The following is a 14,529-nucleotide window of genomic DNA, read 5'->3' as shown; positions in this document are numbered from 1 at the left end:
GAATGCTTTGGAGAGTCTCAAAAAGGATTTGCAGGAAAGCATTTAAGCACATGTGCAAACTCCTTTTTCCATTCCTGAAATGCAGCCAAACTGCCAAAGTGGCATGAAGGAAGCATGAACATTCTGTACGTGCCCTTCGGGTTGACACTGGTTGCAAAATAAGGCCCCTGAGTTATATTGGTATGGGAAACTCGTTTCTTTGAAGTGGCAGTTGGAATCCCCCCTGGTGCCATCTTTCTACAATTAAAAATAATCAGAAGTGCTCACAATCGTTGTGGCATCTGGCGTATGTCTTTTGAACTAGATGTTACCACACAATTATTTATCCTAGAGAGTACAGTCACTTAATCAGCAGATAGCTTCTATGATTGATAGCACATTCCTATGCATGTCTACTCAGAAATAAGTTCTATTAAGTTCAATGGGACTTACCCCCAGGTAAGTGTCCATAGCACTGCAGCTGGATTAGATACCTTTTTCTTGGATATCAGTGGAACACTGTTTGTTAATCTGATTACTGTATAAAATCTGTATAGTTCTCATTGTGCCATATCTGACATGCAGTGCCAATAGTGTCAACTCTGTTAGTTTGTGAAGATGGGAGTTGTAGTCCAACACATCTGGAAGGCACCAAGTTGGGGAAGGATTTTCTACAGCCTCAACAAAATCCTAGTCTGAACATCTTCCAGAAGTGGTGTAAGACCTTTTGCTTTATTTCAGCTAGCTTGCCAGGGATAGGGTAGTTTGAGGATAATAGGGCTTCGGCTATTGGGCAGTGCAGAAATGAAAATAAATAAATAAATAAATAAATGTATTGATTAATATTGGCAAAGATTTATTTATTCTTTACTAAAATGTTATTTTTTCATATAGATGTGTGTTAACATGCTCTGGGCCTTTGGAAACAGACTGGGCCCCAAAATGAATGAAAAGAGTTAACTTCGGACAAATGGCTTGGTGAGGAGCACCACGCAGACAGGAATAAACCCAGTTTTGTACGTGCAAATCCACTCTGAGAAGCCAGTTGTTACGGTGCTGCACCAATGTGAAACTCCATTCACTTCAAAGTACTATTTATCCAGCATATATATATTTTTTTTAATTTTGAGAATATGGATGAAAACCAACCAATAAGCCTGTAGCTGGCCTGGCACAAGACATGAGGTGCTGTAAGGTTGTTTACAGTTTCAGCCTTGTTAAATTCTGTAGTGAGTATATGTGTGTGTTGGGAGTACATGGTTTTCAGTGTTTCCTCACATAAAAAAAGTTCTCCGCAAGCAAAAAATGAGCACATCAGGTAAAAAGGTTTTACTCAAGCCCACTTCTTGTTGAGCTAGCGTTCTTCTTGAAGGTAGTTTTCACATCAGGGACCATTTTAAAAAATGTAATCTGTCACCTGTAATTGGAAGTGTTACTGTCTATAAGGATTTGATTGCCTTACTTCATGAGGTAGGAATGAGCTGAGAGAACACTCGGGTAGTGAAATGGATGGTGTTCCTTAGATTACAGGTGAGGGATACCCCTTTTCAATGCTCCCCCATGTTAAAAATCCCTGCAAATAGAAAACTAGCATATCAGGGACAAAGGTTGTAGCCTAACCCAGTCCCTGATATCTTACCTTTCTATTTCAGAGGAAAGCCTTTGGGTTAAGCCCACCCCACCCCTGGCAGCATTAAAATGGTACCTCCCACCTGCAGACTGAAGTGGAACTACTGAATCTATCCCACTACATGTGAGGTGGATAGGGCAGCTTAATCCAAACCTTATACTTGGAGGTGGCTGGAATTGCTAAAGACTGGGTGGCAGCCGCCCCTTGATGGCAGTGTTCATACTTCTGCTGAGTGGCAGACTAATTGCTTACCCTTAGGAGTAAACCACAAGTGTGAATAGGGCTTGTAGCTGAAAAGTTTTCATAAGACAAATCAAAGACAGATGACTTTCCTGTCAGCACTCACTTGTGACATGCTTTTGTGGTCCTAGGGGACGTACTCAAGTGAAACAAAAAGCTGGCCCCAAACCCCTGCAACGTGTCTTGCTCACTTCAAGCGCTATCAATCAGCCGTCCACAAGTACCCCTCCTCCCATTCCCTCCACTTACCCAGTTCCGCAGCTAGATTGCCCATTGACGCTCCAGTTGTTTTAAGATAAGTTTGAGCAAAACTAATTTAACAACCAGGTAAGGCTAATTTTGCAGCCAGAGTTAAAAATAATACACATGGCTACATCTCTTTAATTGACAAAAGACAGTTTAGTAGCAAATTTTATGTCCTGTGACACCTTACCTAACATGGTGCCTCCCTGATATTTTGGACTACAACTCTCAGCATTCCTGAACATTGACTGTGTTGACCAGGGCTTATGGGAGTCCAAAATACCTGGAGGGCACCAGGTTGGACAAGACTGTCCTAGGACTTAGGATTTGGCCATTTCTGTTGCAAAATCTGGTATTTTGGGTGCAGAATTCAGAGCAGCCTGCATATAGATCTCATTTCAGCTAACCGAATCTAACTAACTTTTCCATTTCTACTATATCATTTTTGAGAGGAGGTGACCTTAATTGTATATGGGGCTCAAGATGAGGATACAATATTGGGCTATATCTTCTTTCACACCGTGGAGATAAGGGCCCACATTTCTGAATTATCAGTTTAAGAAAATGTGTATCCTTGCTTGTTCAGTGGAGTGTGAAAATGGAATCATGGGTCATCTTCCTGGAAAATCATTACTTTTGATTTGCTTGACTGCTAGCTAGGGACAGATTGCAATTGACAAGAACCTTGTATACATATGGCTAAGGAGAATGGAGATAACCTATTGCCATAGGCAAAATAACCACTTCAGTTATGTAGGAACATCTCTGTTAGCTAGCATTAAATATAATTCCCCCCTTTTTTCCTTAGTGTTTCCAAGTAATAGGTTGTAGCACCAGCAATCCTAGTTTTGGTCTGCAGGGAGCATCAGAGATAGAAACATTGGCCAGTTAGAATTTGTTGTTGATTTTGTTTGAAAGCCTTAATAAAAGAAGCAGGTGGGTATCAGAATTTAATATTGTTCTGATGAGTGATATGCATTTCCATTTCCTGTGTATTGCTCAATAATGCCAGCCAGATGAGTTAATGTCAAGCAATAGTAAAACATGTCAGTTTACCATCAGTTATAAAGCAAATTATAATATTACTGTGGTCTGTCAGCAATTCTGGGAATGTTTGCACATAGGCACCTATTGCCTGAGTTCTGCTAGAGGTCTTGCAAAGATTTCTTTGGGAAGGATGACTCTAGTCCCCTGTTGTATCTTTCTATTTCTTCATTGAGATGATACCCTAGAGGGAGGTGGATGACAGAAGGGACTCAATAAAATTAGGTTATTTTCTACAATAAGTCATGTAAAAGAAAGCAATATTGCAAATATAGAAGAGCCCAGATTAAATCAAGAGCTTTATTATAACCAAGACACATAGACTTTATTATTCTAGCCATAGTTCAGAAGGGCAGGAACTTGAGAGTACTGCTGATCATGTCTTCTACAGCAAGGTTGATGTTGTTCAGTAGATGCTAAGTTTTCCAGAGACTCCCTGTAATGATCAAGGTTGCCAACAGCCACTTATAAATACTACAGGACACCTATAAATACAAATTAGGAGGGGCAACTATACATTTGTTCAACGGTGATCATAAAATATTCTGAGCAAAATATCATGGACGTGGGACTGATGGTTGGTAACAGAAAATTGCATACTTGGGCTGATGATCATGTAGAAACAAGGCCACGAGGCACACTGAGTCTCTTTGGCTCAGGCGGCTGACTGGCAGGAGGGAGTGGCAGAGGTCACGTGTACCCAGTGCTGCTCCTGCCCACTCACTGCTGCTATCAGTCAGCTGGACACCACTGCCCAAGAGAAAGCCAAGGGCCTCTACTGGCTGTGGAGCAGCCACTGGTGTCTCCTGGAGTGCTTGGATTGAACTCCAAGACAGTTGGGTTTGCAATGCAGCTGCCTCAACAAGAGCTTGTTTCCAGAAGTGGTGGGGAAGGCAAAGGGCAGGGAGCTCAAAAGCAGCTTTCTGGAAAGGAGAGAACTGGGTTTCACATGGGAAGCTGTGAAGCTACCTGCTTTGGAGGCTTTGCCAGCATTCCCTCCCTGAATATGTCAGAGGTGCAGGGCCAGCAGCTTGGGTGAGTATGAGCCTGAGTTGGGAAGGAAAGGAGAAGGGGAAGTTATGCTGGAGTCCAGAAAGGGAGCAGAAAGAAGTGCATGTGGCATCCTTGTGGCAGATGATGCTCATGTTCATGAAAGAAGAGGAGGAATCTGGTAGGGAGCCCTGAACCAACAGCAGATAAGGAGGGAGGAGGAGGTGAAGAAGAGAGGGGGATGTGTGTGCGTGTATTTACGTAGATGATGGATGAATGGGGTGTATGCTTCTGTGTAAATGTGTGTGTGTGCGCGCGCGTGCGCGCATGTAAAAGAGAAAGGAAGACTGTGGATGGTGATAATCTAAAGCAGGGGTGAGCAAATTGGGACAGTCCAGGGGGCATTTTCACTCCCCGGACTGCAACCACCTGGGCACAGTCTGCCAGGTGACCTAAAAAATTAATTTTAAAAAAATTAATTTTTACCAAAAAAACAGCATCTGGAGCACTTCACAGCAAGCTAAATTTGACCCTTTTAGGGCTTCGTAGCTACTACAGAGCCCTGAAAGGGTCAAATATAGTTTGCAAACAAATAGATTTTACCTTTTTGGTGCTCCATATGCCATTCTTTCAGGGGGTAGGGGCAGTGGGGGGTGGCAGGGGCCATGCTGGGGGTGACAGGGGCTGCATGTGGCTTATGGGCCACATGTTGCCCACCTCTGATGTAAAGAGAGAGAGAGTTTGTGGAGTGGCAATCATAAAAAAGAGAGTATGGCCTGATGATCTTAAGAGAAAAAGAGAGACTGTGGACTGTTGGTGATCTTCAGAGAGAAAGATAAGAGTGTAGGGTACCCATTGTTTGTTATTCTGGATGAATTAATTTGAAATGCTTCTTTCTTTTTTAAGTAGTGAGTCATATTCTCTGTCACCATGGCACCCAAAGCAATATACACTGCTCATATCGTTATCATATATAACCATCATAAAAATTCACTAAAATGTTTTAAAAATTACAAAACAATGAATAAACCCACTAATTTGTAGCAGTCACTTAAAGAGAGTCCCTCAAGTCTATAAACAGGATATGCGACTGGAGCCATGGCGTCTTGCAATGACTTGTGGATCTCCACAGGTTGCTTATCTCAAACAGCTGTGAAAAGGTTGAGAAACCTTTTTATCTTCCCCTGGAATTAAAAGAGGAAGTTTACAGTACCATCCAGATAAAATCTTGGAAGAACAGCTGCTTCTGCGGAGAAACAGAGGGGCTGAAATCTAAGATTAGACGCCTGAGTGCCATCTACTGAATGCTGTTTGAAACTCCTAAGCAATTAGGAGACAGAAGGACAAACGGCTCCAAATAGTATTTCTGAATTTAAACTACCAGCAATATCTGAGGACTTGTAATTAAATTTGCGTGTTTTTTTTTGTTTTGTTTTTGCAATTATACTTGCTTGTTGTGCTTTTGAAAGTGGAGGATGGCAGTACAAAAGGAAAAAAAGAAAGGCTTGAGAATGCCACCTACCCCCCCAATTGCTGCCTCGGCAAAGGTTTCTAGAAATGCCTGAGATGAAGAGGAGTTGCTTGTTTTGATAAAAACTATGTCTTCTCAGCTACCAGAGCAGTCAAGGAAACTTGAAACAATTCAGGATTCAATTACTGCCAGGGGGCTGTGGATTTAATTAATATATCTTTTCAAAAGATGGAATCGAAGGTTAATGCTCTTGAAGATTGAGTTACTGCTCATGAAACGGCCATGGAAACGTCACATAATATTTTGTCTGCTCGAATTTCTCAACTGGAGGCCTGTACACGTAGAGCGAATCTACGTTTCCTTGGTATTAAAGACGTGGCTACTGATATAGGTTTGGCTGAATTTATGGATAAACGTTTGCATGAGCTATTTGCTTTACCATCTGATTTTTTACTTGATATTGAGCATGCATATCATGTTCCTGGTTCAATACGTGGCACTAAAGGGACTTTGGGGACTGTTATCGTTCAATTTTCATGAGTCTCTACAAAAAATTACATTATATGTTTGGCAAGAGAATGAGGTGAGCTTCGGCAGGGACCAGCAAATGTCAAGATTATGCTCTTTCCTGATTATACTAAAGAAATCGCTGACAGAAGAAAGCAATTCACCAAGGCAAGAAGTTTGGCAAAGCAAATTAACCTGCAATATCATATTAAATATCCGGCTACGTTTTGCATTCTTTTTGAAGGTCAGATGAAAAGATTTTTGGATCCTGATGCTGCAGAATCATTTTTAATTGGTATTAAAATTAAAACAAGGGAACCAACTCTCTCAGCCTCCAGAGTTGGAACTTAGCCATCTTTACTGTTCTTTTGAAGTGTTGTTTGGGCTATAGCTGATAAGATGTCCAGGCAGTATGCCAGAGTAAATGTTTGCATATTCTTGTTTTCTTTCTCTTTTTTGTGTGTTATATTGTAATAAAATGCCTATTTGTGTGTGTATGTGTGTGTACACATATAAATATAGTTTTAGATATGATATTACTTAAAATATACAAATGATTTGCTTTTGTTTTTTGTTTTTGTTTTTTATCTTTTTCTTAAACTCCCCCCCTCTTATCATCATCATCATCATCATCATCATGAGATTATTATTATTACTATTTCTTGTTGGCTAAACCTTTAATGTTTATTAATATGCATTAACTGAATGGTAATATATGGCCAATGGAAATGGTTGTTTGCTCCCATTCCTTTGCTATAAGACTGAGGTTATGATATTGAAAGATAAGGTTTACCGTTTGTGGTGTAGCGGATTGAAGATTTAATCATTCTTGCAATGTTTGGAAGAATGCTGTATAGGTATAATCTGCAACTGGATTTATATTTGGATATTTGGTTTGTTCTTATTGAAGTTTAATATAATCCTTTTTTTTCTTTCTTTTTTCTCTTCCTTCTTTTGCTATCCACCCTTTTTTCTTTTCCTCAGAATACTGTAATGTTGGAAATGGAAGATTCTGATTATGTTGTTGGTAGTGTTTATTTCATTTATAAAAATAAAATAAAAATAGGTATTTTTTTAAAAAAGTATATAAACAGCAGTACTTGCAAGATCATTTAATGTGCAGTTCTCCTCCATGACATAGCTCCAGTGTTTCCAGGGGAAGGGATAGTTGGACAGGTAGAGTGGTAGATTCCTCCTCTCTTTCTTAAAATCTTTAGTAAATTGAAATATCTGCTCAGCTGTTCTTGTCATTCTACACATGAAAATTATTCTAGATATAGACGGAGCAAAATGTTTTGCAGCAGTCAATGGCTTCATGCTGGATCCTGCATATTTATCTGTATCCCTTTTCCAAACACTGCCTCCAACTATCAGTTCTTGATAGTGACTTAGAGTCTGATGGAATGGTGCTTGAAATGTTTACAGAGATGATTTCATTGATAAAGGTCTGAAACCTGTTTTTATCATGTACAACAGAAACGTATTGGTGAGAGCAAGAACTCGTATTTGTCATAGAGCAACTGATAATGCAACTTAGATGCTTTCCATATGCTTGGGTAACCTTTTCCTTCTCTTGTTCTGATTTGCAGATAGTGAAATTATTCCTCCTGATTGCCTCCGTCCAAGATCCTTCACAGCTATCCGTCGGCCCTCATTGCACAGAGAGACTGAGGACACCCGGCTGTCTGTGAGCCTTTGCGACCTCAACCTCCAGGAGGAGAACTTCCATGTCATGGCTGCCATGTGTCCTATCCCACAGAATTCCCTCAACTCTCAACATTCCCACCTCCTCCCATCCCAGCTAGAAAGTGACCTCCGCTTCCATCAGCTCAGGGGAGCTCATATTAAAATTCTGGATGATCAGACAGTGGCCCGTCTGGAGCATGCTCGGGAAGAGAGAACTTTGGTTTTCACTAGCAGGCCCCTTAGAATCAGTGAGACGATCTTCGTCAAAATTAACAAATCCAACACCTCGCGTACTGGGACACTCTCTTATGGGGTGACCACTTGTGACCCTAGCACCCTGAGGCCCAGTGACCTCCCTTATAATCCAGAGTCTTTAGTTGATCGAAAAGAGTTCTGGGCAGTTTGTAGAGTGCTGGTTCCTCTCCAGAGCGGAGACATTTTGGGATTCATGGTGAATTCAGAAGGTGAACTACATTTGAGCCACAATGGAGCAAACGCCGGCATGCAGGTGTGCGTGGACTGTTCCCAAGCACTGTGGATGTTCTTTGGTTTACATGGAGCAGTGATGCAAATCCGTGTCCTTGGTATGTTTTCCTCTCCCCACATGTGCAGTGTTATTTAGATGTGTGGAATGGAGTGAGTGAGTTAGTAGTGACACTAGAATATAGTGCCGGGGGGAGCAAAGAAAGGGCAAAGTAGGTCCTGAGGCAAGATCTGTCATGTGTGCACTGGATGTTGGTGGTGAGAGATGGAGAAGGCATGTTTGCTTGCTCAGTAGCTGCAGTTCCAGCCAGGGCTGCCTGTCAGGACTGCCAATGATGCTTTACCAACAAGGAAGACGGTAAGTCATTTATATTTGTTTTGGGGTTTAGGGAGACACTTGCCCACTCTTTCTTTACCTGCTACCTATGGAACAGAACAGTCTGAACAGCAATAATATTGCTGACCTTTAGGCAACATGTACACAAAATGTTCAGCCGAAATAAACAAATGGTTTATAACATTAGAATCTTACACATGTAACATTGGAGGACATCATCCTATAGTACCTGAACAAGACTTGTAAGCATGATACCAATTGGGTTAAGCAAGCTTAACTTTTCCAGGTGTTGTTACAGAGAGCAAACTTTTAGAAATAATTCAGCCATTTAGGATGCAGCCCTATTGATTGCGTCCTTGCTGCACGGAAGCCACTGAACTCAGAGGCTTCTGAGATTCCTATGCCCTGCCACCGGGGCAGAAGGCTGGCAAGGCAGGAGGAGTGGCAGAGGCAATCTTCAACTCCCTGTTTTCCATCTTTGGTGATTTTCACTAGATGGACTTTTCAGCCTGTCTATTGAGGGCACTTTGGATGGGGAGGGAGGGAGGTTGGGGCAGGCTCAGGGTATCTCGTATCCTGGCCTCTCCGGTCTCTTCCCTTCCCCACCCACTGGATCACCCCCTTTCCTTCTCCTCTGAGGTCACTTTTTCAACTTCAGAGGGCAGTTGGCATGGTCCTTTCTGCACTAGATGTGAGCGGGAGGTGGGTTGGATCTCCAACTTCCTATTCCGAGGTTGGTGCACTGTCTCTGACCACAGAAGGGTTTTTCCGAGCAATTCTGTGGTCCCTGGGACACTCTTTTAGGGACCATAGGATTGCCGTCTTAGACATTCCATTATTAATGTTCATCCTAATGGCTCATTGCCAAGGTTTGTCTAATTGACTTGAATTCCAGAAAGTGGTTACTTGCTCTGAGAAATCCAGCCCTCACTGTTTTATAGTTTTCCCCAAACGTAATACATTTATTCCAAGGAAGAACAGAACTAACAAATAAGATCTAATTTCAGGAGCTGTGTATCACCATCCATGTAATCTCTAGCCATTATTCTTCCTCTAAAATCTACTAAGGCTTACTGTGGTTTTTCATCTTCTTCAATGGAGCGTTTCCTGGAATTAATAGGGAACCATTATATAACAATCTAAAGTAAACACTGTTTTATAGATAATTTGTATAACCTATTGCTTTGATAGTTTACTTCCCTATTCAACTGTACTTTCCTAATCAAGAACTCTGTCAGTTTTCTTATCCATTTATAAAGTTCATTTGATCAGATTTCCTCATTAACTTCAATGGAAGTGGCAGCTGTGGAATGCATGGGGAAAGTTACCCTTTCCACTGAAGTGAATGGGGGAACCTTTGCTCGTGTACAAGTTTCTGTATTTGCATTGGAACTCCTATGGAGTTGCTGAATTGGTTTTAGAGAACCTAAACTATTAACTTCTAGAAGGCAGGGCAGGCTCAAAGTTGCTCAAGCATTCTGTCAGAGGTATCTTGCCTTAAACATTTTGTCTGAAGTGATATGCTGGCATTGAAGATGGGACAGCCCTATTCCCATGCTATTTCTGTGAACAGAGTAAGCTGGTGAGGGGGCAGTGAGGTTGCATATTTAGCCCTGCTGCCACAGCTGGCTGTGCCCTGAAGCAGGTTGAGGTGCCCACCAGGTGGCAGAGTGGGAGCAACTCCAGCAACTCTCCTCCTGTTGCATTTGCCACAGCGAGAGAATGGCTGATGGGGTTCTCTAGGGCAGCCGGCCACACTCTGTTCTTCTCACTGCATGGCCTCCTTACTTCTGCTGCTGCCGCAGCAGCTCTATGGAAAGTCATGTGACTGGAAGAAGCGGCTGCAGGGCTCTTGTGAGAGCTCTCTTGGGCAAACTCTTGAGAGAGCCCCGCAGCCACTTCTTCGGGCCGCATGGCTCTCCATAGAGCTGACATGGCAGTGGTAAAGGGAAGGGGGGCTCACAGCAGGGGAAGGAGGGGCTTGATGTGGCAGCAGAAAGGGGTGTGATGTGGTGGCAGTGCGTGTTCTTTCCCACCTCAGGCGCTGAGGCTGCTGGTCCCCAAAGTCACGCTGCTCCTCCTGCCCCCACCGTCACCATGCTTGGCATCACTTCTGAAGCAGGAGCCTCCTGTGGTTGTGGAAGCTCCTTGCACTGTTTTGCAGAGTTCTAAATTGCACAAGGCCCCTCCATGAGTATAGGAGGCTTCCTGCTTCAGAGGCTTATGCTGAATATGGCAATGGCAAGGGTAGGAGAAGTGCCACAACGTTGGGGTCCGGGCTAAATGTGTGGCCCTGCTGCCCCACTGAATACTCTTACCCTATTTACTCAAGCAATATGTGGACAGGGCTTAAATAAGGGATGGGGAACACATGGCCCTCCGGAACCTGTTGGATTTCAACTGCCTTCATCCCTCCCCATTGGCTATGCTGGCTAGGGCTGATGGGAGCCTCAGTCCAACAACATCTGGAGGGCCACAGATTCCCTATCCCTGGCTTAGATGGAGCATTGTTCTGACCCAAGATAGCAGTTTCTATATTTCCAAGCAAGAGAGTTCTGAAGCGCCCAGGAGTAGGATGTCTGGATCATTGTAGAATCAGCTTGAATGAGAAGGTAGATATGTTCTAGTCTGATGTTATAAGCATTAACATATCTCTCCATTGCTATGGCAGAGTTAAAATACCAGAGTATATTTTCGCTTGGAAACATGTCTTCCAGTCATATCAGGAGCAACATCTTACGCTTCAGTTGATCTCTAGGGATTTATTTTGGAGCAGGGATATCACGTGGGGAAACTATAGAAAACTTTGTGGTCTTGGGGTCTTCAGCATGTTGCCACAAGGCCCACAGACAACCCTGGCACCCAAGGAGCCCCCTTGCCCCTAAATAATTCTAAAATGTTATTAACCTTGAGTGTCTGGGCTGGGAAGCAATGCACCAGCCTCCAGCTGCCCTGCCCAATTCCTTTCCTCTCCCCAGAATGCCTCTGGGCCCATGTAAGAAAGGAAGAGGGTAGGCAGGGCAGCTGGAGATGGGAGCTTTGCTTTCCTGCAAGCCCAGCTGCCTGCTAAAACCGCCTTTAAAAAAAGAAAAGGTGAGAGTGGATGCTGGGATTCAGAGGAAGCCAAATTGTACTTCCGATTCATTGCAGGTTCTGTGCTGCAGAGCACAAGCATGGACTGCATTCATTCCTGAAACAGCTGGGAAAACTCAGTAATAGTGAGTTTTTTATGCTACAGATTAGTCACTGGAAGGTGGCACCTGCATCACTGGGGCAGCCTTGTTCCTATTCAGCAGTTGAACTCTCTTCAGGCTTGCAACCATTGTGTTGCCTTGGAGAAATGCCATGAAAGCAGCAGTTTGAAATAACTCTACTGCATGAGAAGCTTGGCAACTGCAAACTATGACTGTGCATAAATGGGTCTAATGGGTCTCTTTCTTTTTCTAGCATTTGCTCTGGGGTGCCCCCGAGTTTTATGAGCCATGTTTTTAATTTTGCATTACAGAAAATGGACTCATTAAAGAGACAGAAATTTAGCAGACCAGTCTTCTGAAGCACTTCACTGCCCGAAGTATTCAGAAAACCACAGGGCAGATGGCGCTTTAGCGCTAGTAGAAAACTGTCTTAGAAGGAGCTTCTTTGGGGTTTCTGGTGTATGTCTAAATATTTTTTTTTAAATGCCTTCAGTGCATCTTGGAAAGGCATTAACTGCATTAAACACTGTGTGAGCCCTTCCATCAGGTTCAAGTTTATTTCATTTATTTATTTGTGACTTATGCATACATGAGTCATGTTAATTTGTAAGCAATTACCAAGGGGATTTAAGCCTTAGTTATTAAAGGGCTGTGCATTGATATTATATGGTGCTCTGAAGGGGTCTTCCTTTTTACTATAATTTAAAAGTGAAATGAGTGTAAATTGGAAACTGCCATCTTACAAGTCTGGGAAGCTTTCTTTGAAGACACCCATGCAGTGTGAAAAGGGTTAGGCTTGGCCTGCTCAATGTTTCTCTTTCTTCCTCAAAGTGGCCATGCTAAGAATGCCTTCTAGTCAGGAATGTCACTTGTGGAGATTGTTATTAGATAGGAAGCAAAAGAGAGCTGTTTTTAAAATAATTGTTCATGCTAGACTATCTTTCTATCCATCCATCCATCCATCCATCCATCCATCTCTTCAGAAATGAATGTAAAAATCATTTGTGAAATTCTTAGACTACAGGGTTCTTAGACTGTGGGGACTGAAGGGAAAGAATCATGTTAGTGCTCTGACTTGCAGGATCTGGTCTTGTGGTTTATGCATTATCTGTTCAAGAGGTTTTGAAGGTGACTTTTTTCTTGCTCACTCCTTTTCGTGTTCTGAATCCTGATTATGTTGGTGTCTATTTGCTCTTTTCCCTCTAGATAACCTCTCAAGAGAATGGCCTCAATCCAGTTGTAGTTACAGGCAACCAGCTGCATTTAACAACTGGTTGCCTTGAACAGGGGTGCACGTAAGCCCTGTTCAGGCATCCACCTGAATCCGTGAGGAAGTGGGATGGGCCCATGCATCTCTGGGCATGCGGGCCCCATCCCCTTCATTTCAGACCCTGCCGTGTTGAATCAGCAAGGTCTGAACAGGAGCTCTACCTGCGTTCACTTGAATGTGAGTAGAACTTTCCATACAATCAGGAACCCTGATAAGGCAGGGGTGGAGCCAGCATGAACCCTCTACCCACTTTAAGCCCTTATGCATTCAGGCAAATGACAGAACAGGGCTATTGAGATGGGTGAATATGTCAATCGGTTCTGCTCCGTTTCTCATTTTTCCTACATGAAGTTCATTCTTTCCATTTTCTGCATCAGTTTCCAAATTTGTCTTTTAAAATTAATTGTTTGTAATCTGTCCTGACAACATTAGTTACTGGGCAGATTAGAAATGCAATCAATCAATCAATCAATCAATCAATCCATACATATTTTCATGCACATTGATGTAAATGTATGCATTTTGTATGCACTTTTCCAAATATGCATTTTTGCACACACTTTTCTAAATAGACACATTGCAAGCAAATTTCCTTAACATAATGCAGTGTTATGTGCACTTTTCCTGATTGCAGACATTTTTGTGTGCATTTCCTCTTATATGCATTTTTGTGTGCCGTTTTTGATTTGCGAAATGAATCGCAAAATTCAAAGTGCAGATATTGTCATATCACTGTGATCTGGTTGGTGTGTAGGTTTGGGAAGTACACATTATGTAAGTTTGCCTTAAAATGCAAACCCAACTCCCATCCTTAGATGCATATCATAAGTGCATACAACCCGTTCAGGGGGGGCTAATGAGCGTTCCAAAGCAGATGGGGATGGGAATCCAGAAGTTCATTTCCCATCTCCATCAGCCATGTATGGGAGGCAGTTTCCACACATAGATTTTCCTTGATTATTATAATACAGACTGATTCAGGGAGGGTCACATGTGCAGAGATGGGACCACAGACCTGTAGCAGAGCACATGCTTTGCATTCAGAAGGCTCCAGATTCAGTCCCTGTCATCTCCAGTTAAAAGCTTCTCAGGTGACAAGTGATAGGAAAGACCATTGCCTGAGACCCTGGAGAGTTGCTGCAAGTCAGAGCATACAATACTGGGCAGTCTGATCTGATCTAAGGCACTTTCCTCGATTACCACCTCTGCAAGCGCATGAGGCTGCTGCATGGGGTTAAGCTCCCCACCTTCAGCTTCCTGCCTGCTTGATCCAGGAATCTGCATGTATTTATTTTATTTATGTATTTATTTCATTTCTATACTGCCCAATAGCTGAAGCTCTCTGGGTGGTTCACAAAAATTAAAACCAAACGGCACACAATAAAACAGTTTAAAATATATAGAACATTAAAACCACAATATAACAATACAATACATGTACAGCTGCTTGTCTCC

General features: G+C 42.6%; 1 protein-coding gene across 1 annotated transcript in view; it reads left to right on the top strand.

Annotated features, from left to right (window-relative positions):
• NEURL1 (neuralized E3 ubiquitin protein ligase 1) overlaps positions 1-14,529 on the top strand; it is a 215,028-nt gene that overhangs the window by 181,737 nt on the left and 18,762 nt on the right. Inside the window, exon 4 of the mRNA XM_084841991.1 lies at positions 7,694-8,374. Within this exon, the coding sequence (XP_084698117.1) occupies positions 7,694-8,374 (681 nt within the window). The remainder of the gene's footprint in view (positions 1-7,693; positions 8,375-14,529) is intronic.

The sequence above is a fragment of the Heloderma suspectum genome, chromosome 3 (genome assembly GCF_057233095.1).
Source record: "Heloderma suspectum isolate Gila_16-S chromosome 3, 16-S_ref, whole genome shotgun sequence".
In the NCBI taxonomy this organism is placed as follows: Eukaryota; Metazoa; Chordata; class Lepidosauria; order Squamata; family Helodermatidae; genus Heloderma; species Heloderma suspectum.
The sequence above is the reverse complement of the archived record's forward strand: the minus strand, read 5'-3'. Positions and strand labels throughout refer to the sequence as shown.